The sequence below is a fragment of the Dryas octopetala genome, chromosome 6 (assembly GCF_963921425.1).
Source record: "Dryas octopetala chromosome 6, drDryOcto1.1, whole genome shotgun sequence".
Lineage (NCBI taxonomy): Eukaryota > Viridiplantae > Streptophyta > Magnoliopsida > Rosales > Rosaceae > Dryas > Dryas octopetala.
The window spans coordinates 20906353-20920339 of NC_141371.1; the positions used below are offsets into that span (position 1 = coordinate 20906353).

Sequence of the window (13987 nt, forward strand, 5' to 3'; positions counted from 1 at the left end):
TCCCTCAGCATCCTTATGTTACTTCAAGCTCAAGCTCAAGCAATCTCTCTCTCTCTGATACACAGGCAAGCACAAACAAGCAAACACTCTCTCTGCCCCTCAATCTCAAACTCACAAAAATGCAAACAATGCAATCTTACCAAATATCTTTGTTGATGCAAATTTCCGTAAGAGAGATGCAACAACTTAGAGATAATGATCTGGCTGATAAGAAGCCCTGCTGGATGATGAAGTGGATGTTGAATCGAGATCTTCCTGCACGAACACAAAATCAAAGGAGATGGACCGGTGTGGTGCTATCCAAATACGCTCCGATGATGAAGTCAGTGATGTGTATTTGGAGGTGTTTGTGTAAGAACAAGGAAGAACAGGTGATGAACTTGGGAGAATGAGGAAGAACAAGGTAAGATCTCCTGGGTTTATTCTCAGCAAGTGGGATGTATTCTGATAGGCTTTTTGGTGAGTGAAGTTGTGTATTAGATGATCCCTCTTTTTGTGCACATAAGTTAGCTTATATAGGCAAAGGAAATGGTAAAGGGTAAGTTACCTGCATGAGGGTGAATGATTGAGAGGAGGCCACGCGTTCGGTCATGAATAGTAGCACGCACAGCTACCCACCTCCTTTACATTCAATGCTGCATTGAATGCAAGGATGGAAGATGAAGTGGGATGCCCTAATAGTCATGACTGTGAACTGGGATGTCTCATCTGTCAGAGATATTCGAGTGAGGCGGTTCGTCCTGACTCCAATCTTCTAGAACGGCGGTGGGATCCGAGTCGAGCTGATCGTAGATATCACATACGTGGGTACGAAAAATATTTACGTTCAGATCGGACATGGATGGACTGCTTCAGACTGGCTCGACGTATGATATTACAATCATCTTTCGACGATATTCTGTTTGTCTGAGAAGATGATCACTAAGGGCCGAGCCGAACCGAGCTAGGATAATTAAGAAAAGATGAAACTCAATTCTTAAGGGATGCTCAGATCGGGTCGGATCAGACATGGAGATCCGTTGAGACGAGCCGATCCGAACTGGCAATAAATGTGTTGATCTGGCATGGTGATGTGGAAGCCCAGGTTTGACCGTTGAAAAGTCCAAACCTGAGGTTGGATCTGACTTGCCACATGTTGATCCATGATTGGTTGTTAAATCCATGTGGATTTATATACAAACAATCTTGCTTGGTCATGAGTTCATCACTTTTGCAAATAGCTCATGTTAGGCTATTCATATTTTGAAGTTAAATACAAGCAATACTCGTATTATCTTTTTACTAGCTCTACCATAGTACAACTATCTTGGTATGATTGTTTTATGAAAGTATGTATTTATACATTTGTCATAAACACTTTGTTTGTATTTTCATAATTTAAATAAACACTTTATGATGATAGCTTCTTATACCTTCATCATAAATATTTTGTTTATCTTTCACAGTTAAATATTTATGATAATAGCGTATTTTTATACCTTCATCATAAATATTTAGTTTACGTTTACGCACTTTCAATTAATCGCAGTGTAAGTTTAATTAATGCAAGTGTGAGTTTATATTTACGAATTTTAATTAAGAATAATGCTATATTTACCACATTCTTATACCATATTTTTATACCATCTTACGTGTCATTATTTTACTGGACAAAGTTTTTCTTTTTCTTTTTGGATTTTTGTTTTTATTTTTTAGTATCCAATGCATTAATGCCATGTAAGTTGCCACATAAGGTGGTATAAAATTATGGTATAAAAATGTGGGATGTCTAGCACTACTGTTTAATTAACGCAAGTGTGAGTTTATATTTTTGCATTTTACTTTAAAGTTGTGTGAGTTTACATTATCGTATTTCAATTCTCAATAATTTTTAATTTCCTTATATTAATAATATCTGAATATTATTGACATAGGACGGATTACCGCGAGTCCATGATATTTGTTTATTATTAATGACTGTGAAATTCCTTGTATCTTATGTCTAACTATTATTTAACATCTAACTATTCTATAATTACTAACTATTCTTAATAAATTGTAATTTTCCTTATTGTTAATAATATTTGGATATTATTAACGAAGGCGGACTACCACTATTGTTTATGATATTTATCTATTATTAATAATTGTAAAATCCCTTTTATATTATATTTGTTTGTAATTTATATCACAATATCACTACATAAAAGTCCTTGTGGAACAAGGCATAAAAAAGAACTTAGGCCGAGAAGTTGTTTCTCAATCGGCCGTACAATCATCTGATCAGAAATCAGAACATGGCGCGCAAACCAATACTGATTTAACAGATGACATCATCCATACCAAACTCAAACGGCCATTGGGCTGACCCGAGTTCAATCTATTTCTGTATCCTGCTTTTGGGCCCTGAACAGTGGCATGCTTGTACACTATCGCCAAATTCACAGAGGACTACAATGTTTCTTGTTCAGGATTCTCGAGGTTCGAGTCCGACAAATTTTGTGGATAATAATGTGATAATTTAGGACAAAAAAAATTTTAAATAATAAGTTATAGTTTTAAGTGGTAAATCAATAATTAAACTAAAAAGTAAAAATTTAGGACAAAAAAACTTCAGGAGACGTTTCAAGACGTTATAAACTTATAAATAATTAAAAAAAAAACAAAAAAAACAGAGAAGCCACGAGAAGAAGAATCGAGCAAGCATCACAAATTCACAACGTCACTCTCACAGCATAGAGAAAATGGAGAAACGCGACGATTCTGAGAGAGTGGTTCGCCGAGTTGACTCGGCCAACACCGGAAGCATCACAGCACTCCATTAAAATAAGAGTCACGTGCCTTGATAAAAAAAATAAAACGAAAAAATGTCACGTGCTGCGTCCGTGTCGAGTTTCAGATGGTTCTATAATGCAAAATTGCAAAATTTCTGGGGTTTATTTGATTTGATTTTTCATGTGGAACGGTACTTCTCTCTCTCTCTCTCTCTCTCTCTCTTTCTGGACAAGTCGACGAAGCTCTGTAAATGTAAACTGTTTATTTTTTATTTATTAATTTTTTTTTTCTGACCCATATCTTCCTTATGCACCTCGAGCCTAGTTGATAGGATTCTTTGATTGGAGCAATCAGTTCCTATGCTGTTTATTCTGAATTCTCTGTTAAAGTGTGCAAAAGTGAATCAATTTACTGAGTTTAATGTATTTGAATTCTATTATCTGAGTAATTGTTCCTAAACGAGCTCATTTGGGTTAGTGGGCATGAGTTTTTATCCTTTTTAGCCATATATATGTAATTAGATTGACTATTTTTTGTTTTCTTTTGTTTTCATGATTTCATATTTGTTACAGTTCATGTGGATTTTCCCTGCTCTCATTCTTGTCTAATTGATTGCCAATCTACATCAAACCAAATTGTTTTCTTTTTTGTGTGGAATAATTATTCAAATATTTGATTATATTTTAGAAAAATGATTCCTGTATGGAATTTATTGCATATCTCAATGACTGATAAATGCACTTTCGGGTAGATGCCTAGCATTTTTCTCCTCTAATGATTTGAGCTGCCATTTTTGAGTCTTTTGACTGAGTATGGTGTATGAGGGTTGGTCTTAATTTGAATGGCCGCCGATTTGCATATGTAATTGTATAGTAATTTAGGATGGTGAACATTATGGTGGAATTGTTTGTATGGTCAAATTCACTATGTACCAGAAAAAATAATGTAGAAAAGTATATGATTTCTAATATTTTGATTCAATATATTCTAATGGTTCATGTAATGGTTACATGTAATGGTTACATTATAATGGTACATGTAATGGTTACATGTATTCAATATATTCAATACATGCATTCTAATGGTTACATGTAATGGTACCTGAATAGCTTTGGCATGCAGTGTAATGGTGATCTCTGAATTATGGCATTAGTTTTTTATTTTCCTTGCACCCTTTTACCCATTTTTTTTTCTCTTCTGCCTGTTCCTTTATACTTTGTGGGAATCATATAGTAGGTAGCATGTTTTGAATCTGTGTAATTTTTACACTCAATTTAGGCTTATTACTCATCATCTGTGTGAACAGGTCCATATTCTTTTTTCTGTGGTGATTCAGCACCTAATGCATATGTTTGTGAATTGATAATTCCATTATGCTGGCAATATTTGAGAATATAGGGTGGCCAGAAGAAAACATAGCTGATGAGGATAACACCATTTCTCGATCTCATTACCCAGTTGGCCTACACACCTCCTACATGGGCAAGTCTAGTTTGCGGTGTCTTTGTACTTGTCACTCTTACCCTTTCAATTTATCTTCTATTTGAGCACCTTTCTGCATACAAGAATCCTGAGGTATTCATCAGCTGTTGGTACAAATAATATTTAAATGTGCAAGGTTCTATATTAATATATTTCTAGCTGACATGCATTGTTCCATTTTGGTTTGTACACACTTTTCAGGAGCAAAAGTTTTTAATTGGTGTTATCCTCATGGTTCCATGCTATGCAGTAGAGTCGGTAAGTTCTTTATATTTATATTCTAATTTTAATTATAATTAGATATATAGAACAATTATTATTGTGAATTCATTGAAAGGAGTGACAAAGTAGAGAAAATGTAGGGAAAGAAGTTCAAGAAAAGAGAGGTTGGGGAAGATTATAGTGTAAAAAATATTTGTCTGTTTAATGTGCATGGTGAACCTGGACTTGAGATTTAACATACAAAAGATGTTGAATTTATCAATTTTGATTTTATTCGTTCTCAAACATCCATGCTTCTTTTTAACACCTGGAAGCTGATGAGTTCAATATACATGTATTATTTGTTCAGTTGCTGCTACTTTTCATTTGTGAAGACTAAAGACTAAGTTCTTTTTTTTGTTTTGTTTTGTTTTTTTTAAAGCTTGTCTTAGCTTTAAAATTATCATTGTTTCTTATTATTGAAATTAGATGTATAGATATGTATGTGTTACATATAGTGGCTCTGATTTCTGGAATTTTTTTTCTTCAGTTTTCTAACTTGGTTGTTGTTGACAGTTAGTATCTTTGGTGAACCCATCAATTAGTGTTGATTGTGCTATTCTACGGGATTGCTACGAATCCTTTGCCATGTATTGCTTTGGAAGATACCTGGTTGCATGCTTGGGTATGTCCTTTTCAAGTGCTTTTATGAAAATATATATCTGAATAGGGCCAGTGTTTATATAGAGTTTCATAATTTATAGAAGCTTTAGTTTTCATGCTCATCAAAATTCAAAATTGATGGGTTTAAATGGTTGGTTGGGTCTCAGTTCTTGAATTTCATTAAAAGCATTTGGATCTCAATTCAGATCATAACAATCTTTTACTTCATGAAGACAAGAGTGCACTGTTCATGCATTAGTATGATGCAAGTTTGGCATGTTGGCTGCAATGTGAAAGATATGCCTTTCTGTTCTTGCATACACATTCTCTCTCTCTCTCTCTCTCTCTCTCTCTCTCTCTCTCTCTCTCTCTCTCTCTCTCTCTCTCTCTCTCGATCTCGACTGTTGCACAAATAAATACCTATTCTATCCACATGAAACCCTAGCACCTTGGCATATACAGTGTTTCGGTTTTAAAGTTTCCTGGGCCATCATATGACAATCATATCAATTTTCACAGATGTCATTTTTTATCCTAGTCTCTGTATAGTAATTCAAATAACAATCAATGTTTAATAGGGCACATAGATATCCACGATTTTTTTCATTTGCAATTTGCAATTTGTACTTTTTTCTCTTTTATGGACAAAGATACTTCTTTAGTTTTCTCGTGAATATTTTTGTTTCTTTTGACATTTTCCCCTTATATATATCTTTTTCTCTTTCTAAGGTGGGGAAGAGAGGACTATCGAGTTTATGGAAAGGCAAGGACGTGCAAGTTCCAAGACTCCCCTATTAGAACACAGTTCTGAAAAGGGGACTGTTCAACATCCTTTTCCAATGAACTATATCTTGAAACCATGGAAACTTGGTCAATGGTTTTACCAAATTGTCAAATTCGGAATTGTTCAGTATGTATGTTTGCCATCACTTTGAAAATTTTTATTACTTGCTGTTATTTCTTGTTCTCTAATTTCATTTTCTTTATATAACATAAATTCACTTTTAATTCTCTGCCAGATGATAATCAAGTCTGTCAGTGCTATTTTAGCAGTTATCCTTGAAGCTTTTGGTTTATACTGTGACGGAGAATTTAAATGGGGATGTGGGTAAGAGATTCTCAAATGATTGTAGGAGAAGTGTTCGTAACTTGAAATTTTGCAAGTAATTGGAAGTTATACTTGATGTGATAAGTTTGTTCTTTTCCAAGAAGCTTTTAAAACTATTATGTGCTGAATTTCTCATGGAACTCTCATATCATACTGATTATGTATCATCTGATAACTGGAGACTTGAATTCGCATGTGTCTAAAGTAGTTGCTCCTTGGGGACTTGTAAATTGTGGTTATATTTTTTTATCCCTAATTTGTTTGAGTATCCCTAGAATTGAATCGTCATGAATCCTGCATGCTGAATTAACCTCTAAAATCTCACTAAAAACACTGTAAATGGCTGCTAACATATGTTAGCTCATTGTTTTTGGCCTGTTGAAGTGTGGATGGTTTATCAATGGATAGGGATGCAAACTGGGTATGCGGGCTTGCCTTAATTGTGTTATAGCCAACCGGAAGAGACCTCTCAAGATTTCAGTCTCCGTAGCCATTGTCTATTTTCTTAGAACCTGTGGATGAACCTTTCTTTTTCTTGTCTGCTTGGGCAGTTTTTTTCTGCCTCTTTGCCACAGGTTTGACTTATATTCTACTATTATAGCTTGTGGGATGTTGCTCTTTCACTTTCTTAAATAAGCATATGCTATTTTGTCTTAAGTGCTCCTGATGTTTTAACTTATGATGATGCTATTTGGCCAACTATTTCTCCCAACTTATTTATCCCAACATACATGGCATTATCACATTGGGTTTTACTACATAGTTGTTTCGTTAATGCAATGATGTGGTGTGCATATCATGTGCCACATAGGTTGTTTCCTTTTTTTGTCTGTTTCCTTTGACTTTTCATTTTTCCTTATTACTATCTTGTTGAAATTTTGCACATCTTGTTTTCCTTACAAATTAATTGTAAAAAAATTGCTTAACGAAGTTTAACTCATAGAGGAAACTAATGGTCATATTTTGTTTTGTTTTGTTTTTTTTTTTGCAGGTATCCTTATATTGCAGTGGTTCTAAATTTTAGTCAGTCATGGGCTCTGTACTGTCTAGTTCAGTTTTACGCTGTCACAAAAGATGAACTGGCTCACATAAAACCATTGTATAAGTTTATAACATTTAAATCAATTGTATTTTTGACATGGTGGCAAGGCGTCGCAATTGCTCTTCTTTATGCCTTGGGTTTATTCAAAAGTCCTATAGCTCAAGGCTTACAGTTTAAGTCAAGTGTTCAAGACTTCATCATTTCTATAGAGGTGGAATGTTTCATTGGATAAATCAACTTACATGCAACAGCATATCTTATTGTCTTTTCAATCTCTTATTACTATAGTCCTTTCAATGATAATTTTCTTTTTGGTACAACTTTTAAATGATAATATATTCTCCCTAAAACTTAGTCTGTTAATTTGGTCTTCAAAAATAATTATTATTCCTTGCCTGAAAGTGTTGTTGGTTGAAAGTTTACTTGTGCAACTAGGAAAAGGATGATCTCATTTTCAGTCAACAAAATTATTGCTAATAGTTTTCTTCTCAACTCACATTTCATAGTTCTGCTACTAGTATTCTGTATTACACTGTTCTGACATTTCTCAATAATGTTACACACAGGTTATGTAACAAAATATTTATTCTTGTTATCATTCCCATACAACATAATTTTAGTTTGACAGTTCTGTATATTCATCCTGCACAGATGGGCATTGCTTCCGTTGTTCACCTATATGTGTTTCCTGCAAAGCCTTATGAGCAGATGGGAGACCGCTTGCCTGGAAGTGTCTCAGTTCTTGGAGACTATGTATCTGCTGACTGTCCTTTGGATCCAGATGAGGTTAGGGACAGCGAACGCCCCACAAAGCTACGCCTTCCCACTCCTGATATTGATGCCGGGAGCGGAATGACCATCAGAGAAAGTGTTCGTGACTTTTTTATTGGTGGCGGGGGATATGTAAGTTATCTTTTTAGTCTTACAATATGATCATGAATTAATCTGGGAATGTGGAACTAATAATCACCTATGTCAATAGAGGTCTGAACAAAGATTCCGAATAAAGGGTTACTATGACATGTATTGAAACAACAATAGTGTAAAACTTTAATACTAATGTGATAGCCAATAGGAAGTTGCACATAATTGTTGATCCTGGATATTGAATGCCTGCATTGTAATGGACTGTGTCATTCTTATTTTTTCAATAGCCAAGCTGTGACTTTATCAGTGTGATTAAGAAATATTCACTGTGAGGACAAATGGTCCTTGCACTTGTAGATTGTGGGGGGTGCTTAATTGATGTCTGTGGTTATGTGCTAACTGTTTGTGGAAACTTTAGAAGGGATACAATTGTGTTAGACTGAAAATATTCCTTTTAATCTCTAACATGTTTCAAAATGTCAAACTATCTTGCCCAAAAAAAATCTGTTCGACTGAAAGCAAGTTGGTATCTACATAAAACCAGTCAATTGTGTGTAAGGGTATATATATGCTTTTTTTAATTTTCAGTTCTGAATCTGCTCTTTGCCTCTGGTACAGATTGTGAACGATGTGAAGTTTACAGTAACACAGGCAGTAGAGCCTGTAGAGAAGGGGATCACAAGGTTCAATGAGAAGCTACACAAGATCTCCCAAAACATTAAGAGACATGACAAGGAGAAAAGAAAAACGAAGGATGACAGTTGTATTTCCACATCACCACCTGCACGGAAGGTAATTCGTGGGATAGATGACCCTCTCTTGAATGGAAGCATGAGTGATGGTGGGGTTTCAAAGGTAAAGAAGCATCGCAAAAAATCTGGGCACACCAGTGCAGAAAGTGGCGGAGAGAGCAGTAGTGATCAAAGTTTTGGTGGGTATCAAGTCAGAGGCCGTAGGTGGGTTACGAAAGATTAGAAGAGGAAAGATCATGGCAGTCTTCTCATCAGATGCCTGTGGCCTGTAAGTTATGTATTACAGTCTGCTTAGCCATATTGGCAGTCTTCTCATCAGATGCCTGTGGCCTGTAAGTTATATATTACAGTCTGCTTAGCCATATTTTTTGATTCAGGAAGGAAGATGGTGAGAGTTGAAATCTGATCTTGGGTTACCTTTTTGTTAGGGGCGTGAAAATTGTAAATGTTATCTACTTTGAGGAAACATTTTATGTAGGGATGATGTAATTTTACACATTTATGTTGACTGACAATGGCACCACAGAGTTTTGCACTTATCTTCTCCATACATCAAGCTCTTTCATCAATGGCTGGAAAGAAACAATAGAAAGTAATTCAATAAGACCTTAAGATGACATTTCATCCCACGTCATATTAAATATTAGATGGGTACTGAAATTCCTTGTTGCCAAAACCAAAGACTTTTTTATTATCACTTTATTAGTAGGATTTGTAATTAATGGTAGCCCAGTTGTGGAAGTGAAATTACTCACTTAGTTCGATCTCTGTCTATACTTCAAAAAATAATAATAATAATAATAATAATAAATTCGTCAAAAAAATTAAAATGCTTGTCGTATAAAATAGTATCTCAAACATTTTTTGGGTGTTGAAATTCTTTTGTCTGCTATGTTAAACAAATTTGTCAAAAAGGATAAAAATGCTACGTCAGCTCATACGCACAAAAGCTCGAACATATCCCCTTCATGAGAAGAACTTACCTGAGGGATGCCAGCTGCTAATCCCCAGCCCCCCCCTCTCTCCCTATCTCTCTCCCCTCTCTCTCTTTCTTTCTCTCTCTCTCTTTCTTTGTCGGTTGTGATACCACCTGTCCCTAACACAAGGGCATTTTCCCCCTTCATATCCACCACCTCATCATCTTTTCAGATTATAAATCAAGCTCAAATCCCCCATAATCATCATCATCGTTATCATCATCTTCTTCTTCATCTTCAACTCTCAAAATGGACCCCAAGGGCACTATCGTCTTTTCCACCATCGACAGACCCTATTACGGCTTCGACCTATTCTCCCTCCGCCTCCACTCCAATCCCATCGGCCCCGAGAACCGCCTCACCGACGGCATTTCCATTAACTTCAACGCCCAATTCGCCGACGACCACCACCACTCCATCGTCTTCATCTCCGAGCGAACCGGGTTTCCCGCCATTTACATAACCCGACCCGGACTCCCCAACCCCCAATTTTTTCACTCCGTACCCAGAAGCCTCTTCCACGACCGACCCATCATCAAAAACGGCATCCTTTACTTCATCTCAGCTCACCAAGACCCCGATCGACTCTTCAATGGCTGGTCTGCTCTCTACTCCACACAGCTCAACGACAAAAACGAAAACAAAATCACCCGATTAACACCTTCCGGGTCAGTCGATTACAGCCCCTCTGTTTCTCTCTCTGGCGAGTTCATAGCGGTTGCTTCGTACGGGTCTCGTTCTTGGGGCGGTGAGTTTCACCAGCTCAATACCGACATTGTTGTGTTCCGAGCATCGGAACCAAGCAAGCGTATAGTGCTCTGTGAACGAGGTGGGTGGCCCACCTGGTCCGGCGACTCTGTCCTCTACTTTCATCGCCAAGCTGATGATGGTTGGTGGAGCATTTTCCGAGTCGATTTCGAATCTTCTTCCGGGTACCCGGTCCCTCCCACTCGGGTCACTCCGTCTGGGCTCCACTGCTTTACTCCGGCGGCTATGCACGACGGAAAACGAATCGCCGCTGCAACTCGCCGGCGCGACAAGAATTTCCGACACATCGAGATTTTTGACCTTGAGTCAAAGACTTTTCGTCCAGTGACCGAGACGTTGAACCCGAACTTCCACCATTACAACCCGTTTGTCTCTCCGGACTCCGAGTTCCTCGGGTACCACCGATTCCGTGGTGAGTCAACACAGTGGGGCGAGTCGACGATTCCTCATCTCGAGCCAGTATTGTCTCCAATCAGACACCTCCGAATGCTGAGGCTTCACGGCTCCTTCCCAACCTTCTCTCCCACCGGCGATCTCATCGCGTTTAATCACGATTTCGATGCAAACTCCGGTGTCAAGATCGTCAAATCCGACGGCTCAAAGCGTTGGACTTTGATCAAAGACCGTACGGCCTTCTACAACTGTTGGAGCCCAACAGAGAAACACGTGCTGTACACCTCTTTGGGACCAATCTTCCAGTCAGCCAAAACTACGGTCCAGATTGCACGGATTGAATTCAATCTATCAGATCTCAACGGTGATAAAGAGGACGTTCCATGCAACGTAAAAATCCTCACTAGAGAAGACACAGGAAATAATGCCTTCTCTTCGTGCTCCCCAGATGGCAAGTCGCTTGTGTTCCGCTCCGGTCGGACAGGCCACAAGAACCTCTACATTCTTGACGCCGTTAACGGCGAGTTTGACGGCGGTATCCGTCGGTTAACGGAGGGCCCGTGTATTGATACCATGCCCAGTTGGTCACCTAACGGAGATCTCATTGCTTTTTCTTCAAACAGACACAATCCGGATGACGTGGCTGTGTTCAGCATCTACGTCATTAAACCGGACGGCTCCGGTTTGAGGAGGATCCACGTGGCGGGACCTGACGTGGGCAGGGAGAGAATCAATCACGTGTGCTTTAGTAAGAATGGGGAGTGGCTGTTGTTTGCGGCTAACTTGGGCGGCTTGACGGCTGAGCCGGTGTCGATGCCCAATCAGTTTCAGCCGTATGGCGACTTGTACGTGGTGAGATTGGATGGAAGTGGGTTGAGGAGGCTGACGTGGAATGGATACGAGAATGGTACGCCAGCGTGGCACTCGGGTGATGAGCTGGATATGGGGCAGTTGTGTTTAGGATATGAAACTGGAGATAAGCTCAAGGGTCAGTTTGAGGAGCCTCATTGGATATCTTGTGACATCTAAATCGAGCTCAGCTTTTTTCTGAATAAATGCTTTCAAAATCTGTATTGATTTTTGTTAATTGTAGCATGAATTGATTCATGGCTCTTATAAAAAATTGATTCATTTCATGGGTAGGAGGAACAAAACATAATTTATGCTGCAATAAAAAAATGAGCTGTCACCAACATTTCTTGTTCAATAATGCTAATCGTACTATATTATTATATCACAATTTTATACCATTTTACGTGATTGCTTAGGTGGACAATCGCATCAGCAAAGTATAATTCACAATTCACATTTTATTTTATTTTATTAATTTCCAATTATTAAAATAAACTAAAGAAAACCCAATTTCAATTTGACACGATTGACGTCGTTTCCCACCCCTCCTTTCCTCTCCCTCCCCATCTGTGCTCCCCTTCTCCGTCCCTTCGCCCACCCTGACTACCCGCCATCAGTGGGGCGCTTATCTCCATTGGCAATCCACCGCTCAGTCTATCGGTTAGTTTGGTCTTCTTTTTTTATAAGTTTTTTTCATGACATGCTCTGTTTCTTTTTAATCTGTACTGCTACAAATTAACTAATGTATCTTTGTTTTTTTTTTTTTTTTTCTTGTTGGTTCGATTATTTTCATGGTAAAACCCTCTTATTCCAAACGATATATATGGATGAATAGACCTTGATAGATAAACAAACCCTCTTCTTTTCTAGAGATGCCTCAATTGCATGAGTTCATTTGAAGAAAAATACTAAATGGAACTTCACCTACCGAAACCATGACACTGTGCTTCTTTATTTAATTTTTCATATTAACCCCATATAGCAATTGAAGTGATTGGTACATGCTACCATTTAATTTTAATTTTACTATCATTTTTCTTCTTTGTATTTTGTTTGGTTTGTTCTAGTCGCACAAGATTTGTACTATTTAGTTTAGATTAAAGAACTATTATCTTACTCGATTTTTTGTTTGGTTAAACAGTGACAATGGACACCGAGAAATCCCCTAAAGAATCAAAGGACACTCACATGAACAGTGACAAGTCCACGTTGTGGGCTACCTGGGTTGTAGTCCATGTGGAATTTTTTTTTACTAGGTTACTAAAGTTAGTTTCACACTTAAGCCCACCCCAAATATTGACCCCAGCCCACTTATACCCAACTACCCAAATTCTTCACTAATTACTAGCATCCAAAACAAACATTAGTCCTCTTCAGCTCTCTCTCTCCTCTGTCCCCTTCAGTCTTCGACACGTCGTCTCTCCACTGTCTAGGACCACATCTTCCAATCCAAGTATGAATTCTGCAAGTTTTTGGTGAAAAATCTCTACAACTCAACTTTAAGCTCCTAGGGTAGTGTTTGGCCCTCTCTTTTCTGTTCCTTTTTTTTTAATTCTCAAATTTTAAAATTATGGATTTTATTATTTTATATGATTAAAATTAGGGATTTGATGATTATATTAGTACTTGATTTTGATTAATGTATTAGTAAATTAGAATTTGATTATTTTGATTATAGTATAGGATTTGATTATTTTGATTATTGTATATAGGATTTGCTTCGTTGGTCATCTGGTGGAGTGCCTCACTTGTCCGTTGTTGAAGTGTAGTGTCTCACTGGGGTAAATTTCTTGTCTCTATAAATCTATAATATCGATGCATGTTTAATTGTTCTTTTGTATTTGTATTGCATGTTTAATTATTCTTTTGTATTTGCGTTGCATGTTTAATTGTTCTTTTGTTGTCTTTTGTTTTTATATGAGTTTTATCTATGTATAAATATGCATTTTGAGGGGTAAGGCTCATTATGTCCCCCTTACTAGGTATATCTTTTTTTTATTAATAAAATTTACTCGTATCGTCGAGTTTTTTATAAGCTAAGCTTAGCCCATCCCACTTTGAAATCCTGAATTTGTCCTTGCACATGAATATCAATGGTCCAAATTATCAAGGTAATTTGTTTACTGTG

The 13987-nt window shown here is 37.3% G+C and overlaps 2 protein-coding genes across 4 annotated transcripts; both read left to right on the forward strand.

The window, feature by feature from the left end:
* Positions 1–2928: 2928 nt before the first annotated feature.
* LOC147283199 (protein LAZ1-like) lies at positions 2929–9404 on the forward strand. 3 transcript variants are annotated; one of them, XM_086249119.1, is made up of 9 exons: positions 2929–2944; positions 4061–4329; positions 4438–4494; positions 5014–5122; positions 5830–6014; positions 6120–6208; positions 7200–7461; positions 7902–8153; positions 8736–9404. In XM_086249119.1, the coding sequence occupies exons 2-9, from the start codon at positions 4177–4179 to the stop codon at positions 9090–9092; spliced, it is 1464 nt and encodes a 487-aa protein (XP_086105245.1). In that variant the 5' UTR covers positions 2929–2944; positions 4061–4176; the 3' UTR covers positions 9093–9404. The 3 variants fall into 3 exon arrangements, with proteins under 3 accessions (XP_086105245.1, XP_086105244.1, XP_086105243.1); XM_086249118.1 differs by lacking the exon at positions 2929–2944 and adding an exon at positions 2950–3006; XM_086249117.1 differs by lacking the exon at positions 2929–2944 and having other exon boundaries at positions 3032–4329.
* Positions 9405–10042: 638 nt separating this feature from the next.
* On the forward strand, positions 10043–12205 carry LOC147283200 (tolB protein-like protein). Its single transcript, XM_086247693.1, has one exon. The coding sequence runs from the start codon at positions 10096–10098 to the stop codon at positions 12034–12036; it is 1941 nt and encodes a 646-aa protein (XP_086103819.1). The 5' UTR covers positions 10043–10095; the 3' UTR covers positions 12037–12205.
* Positions 12206–13987: the final 1782 nt, after the last annotated feature.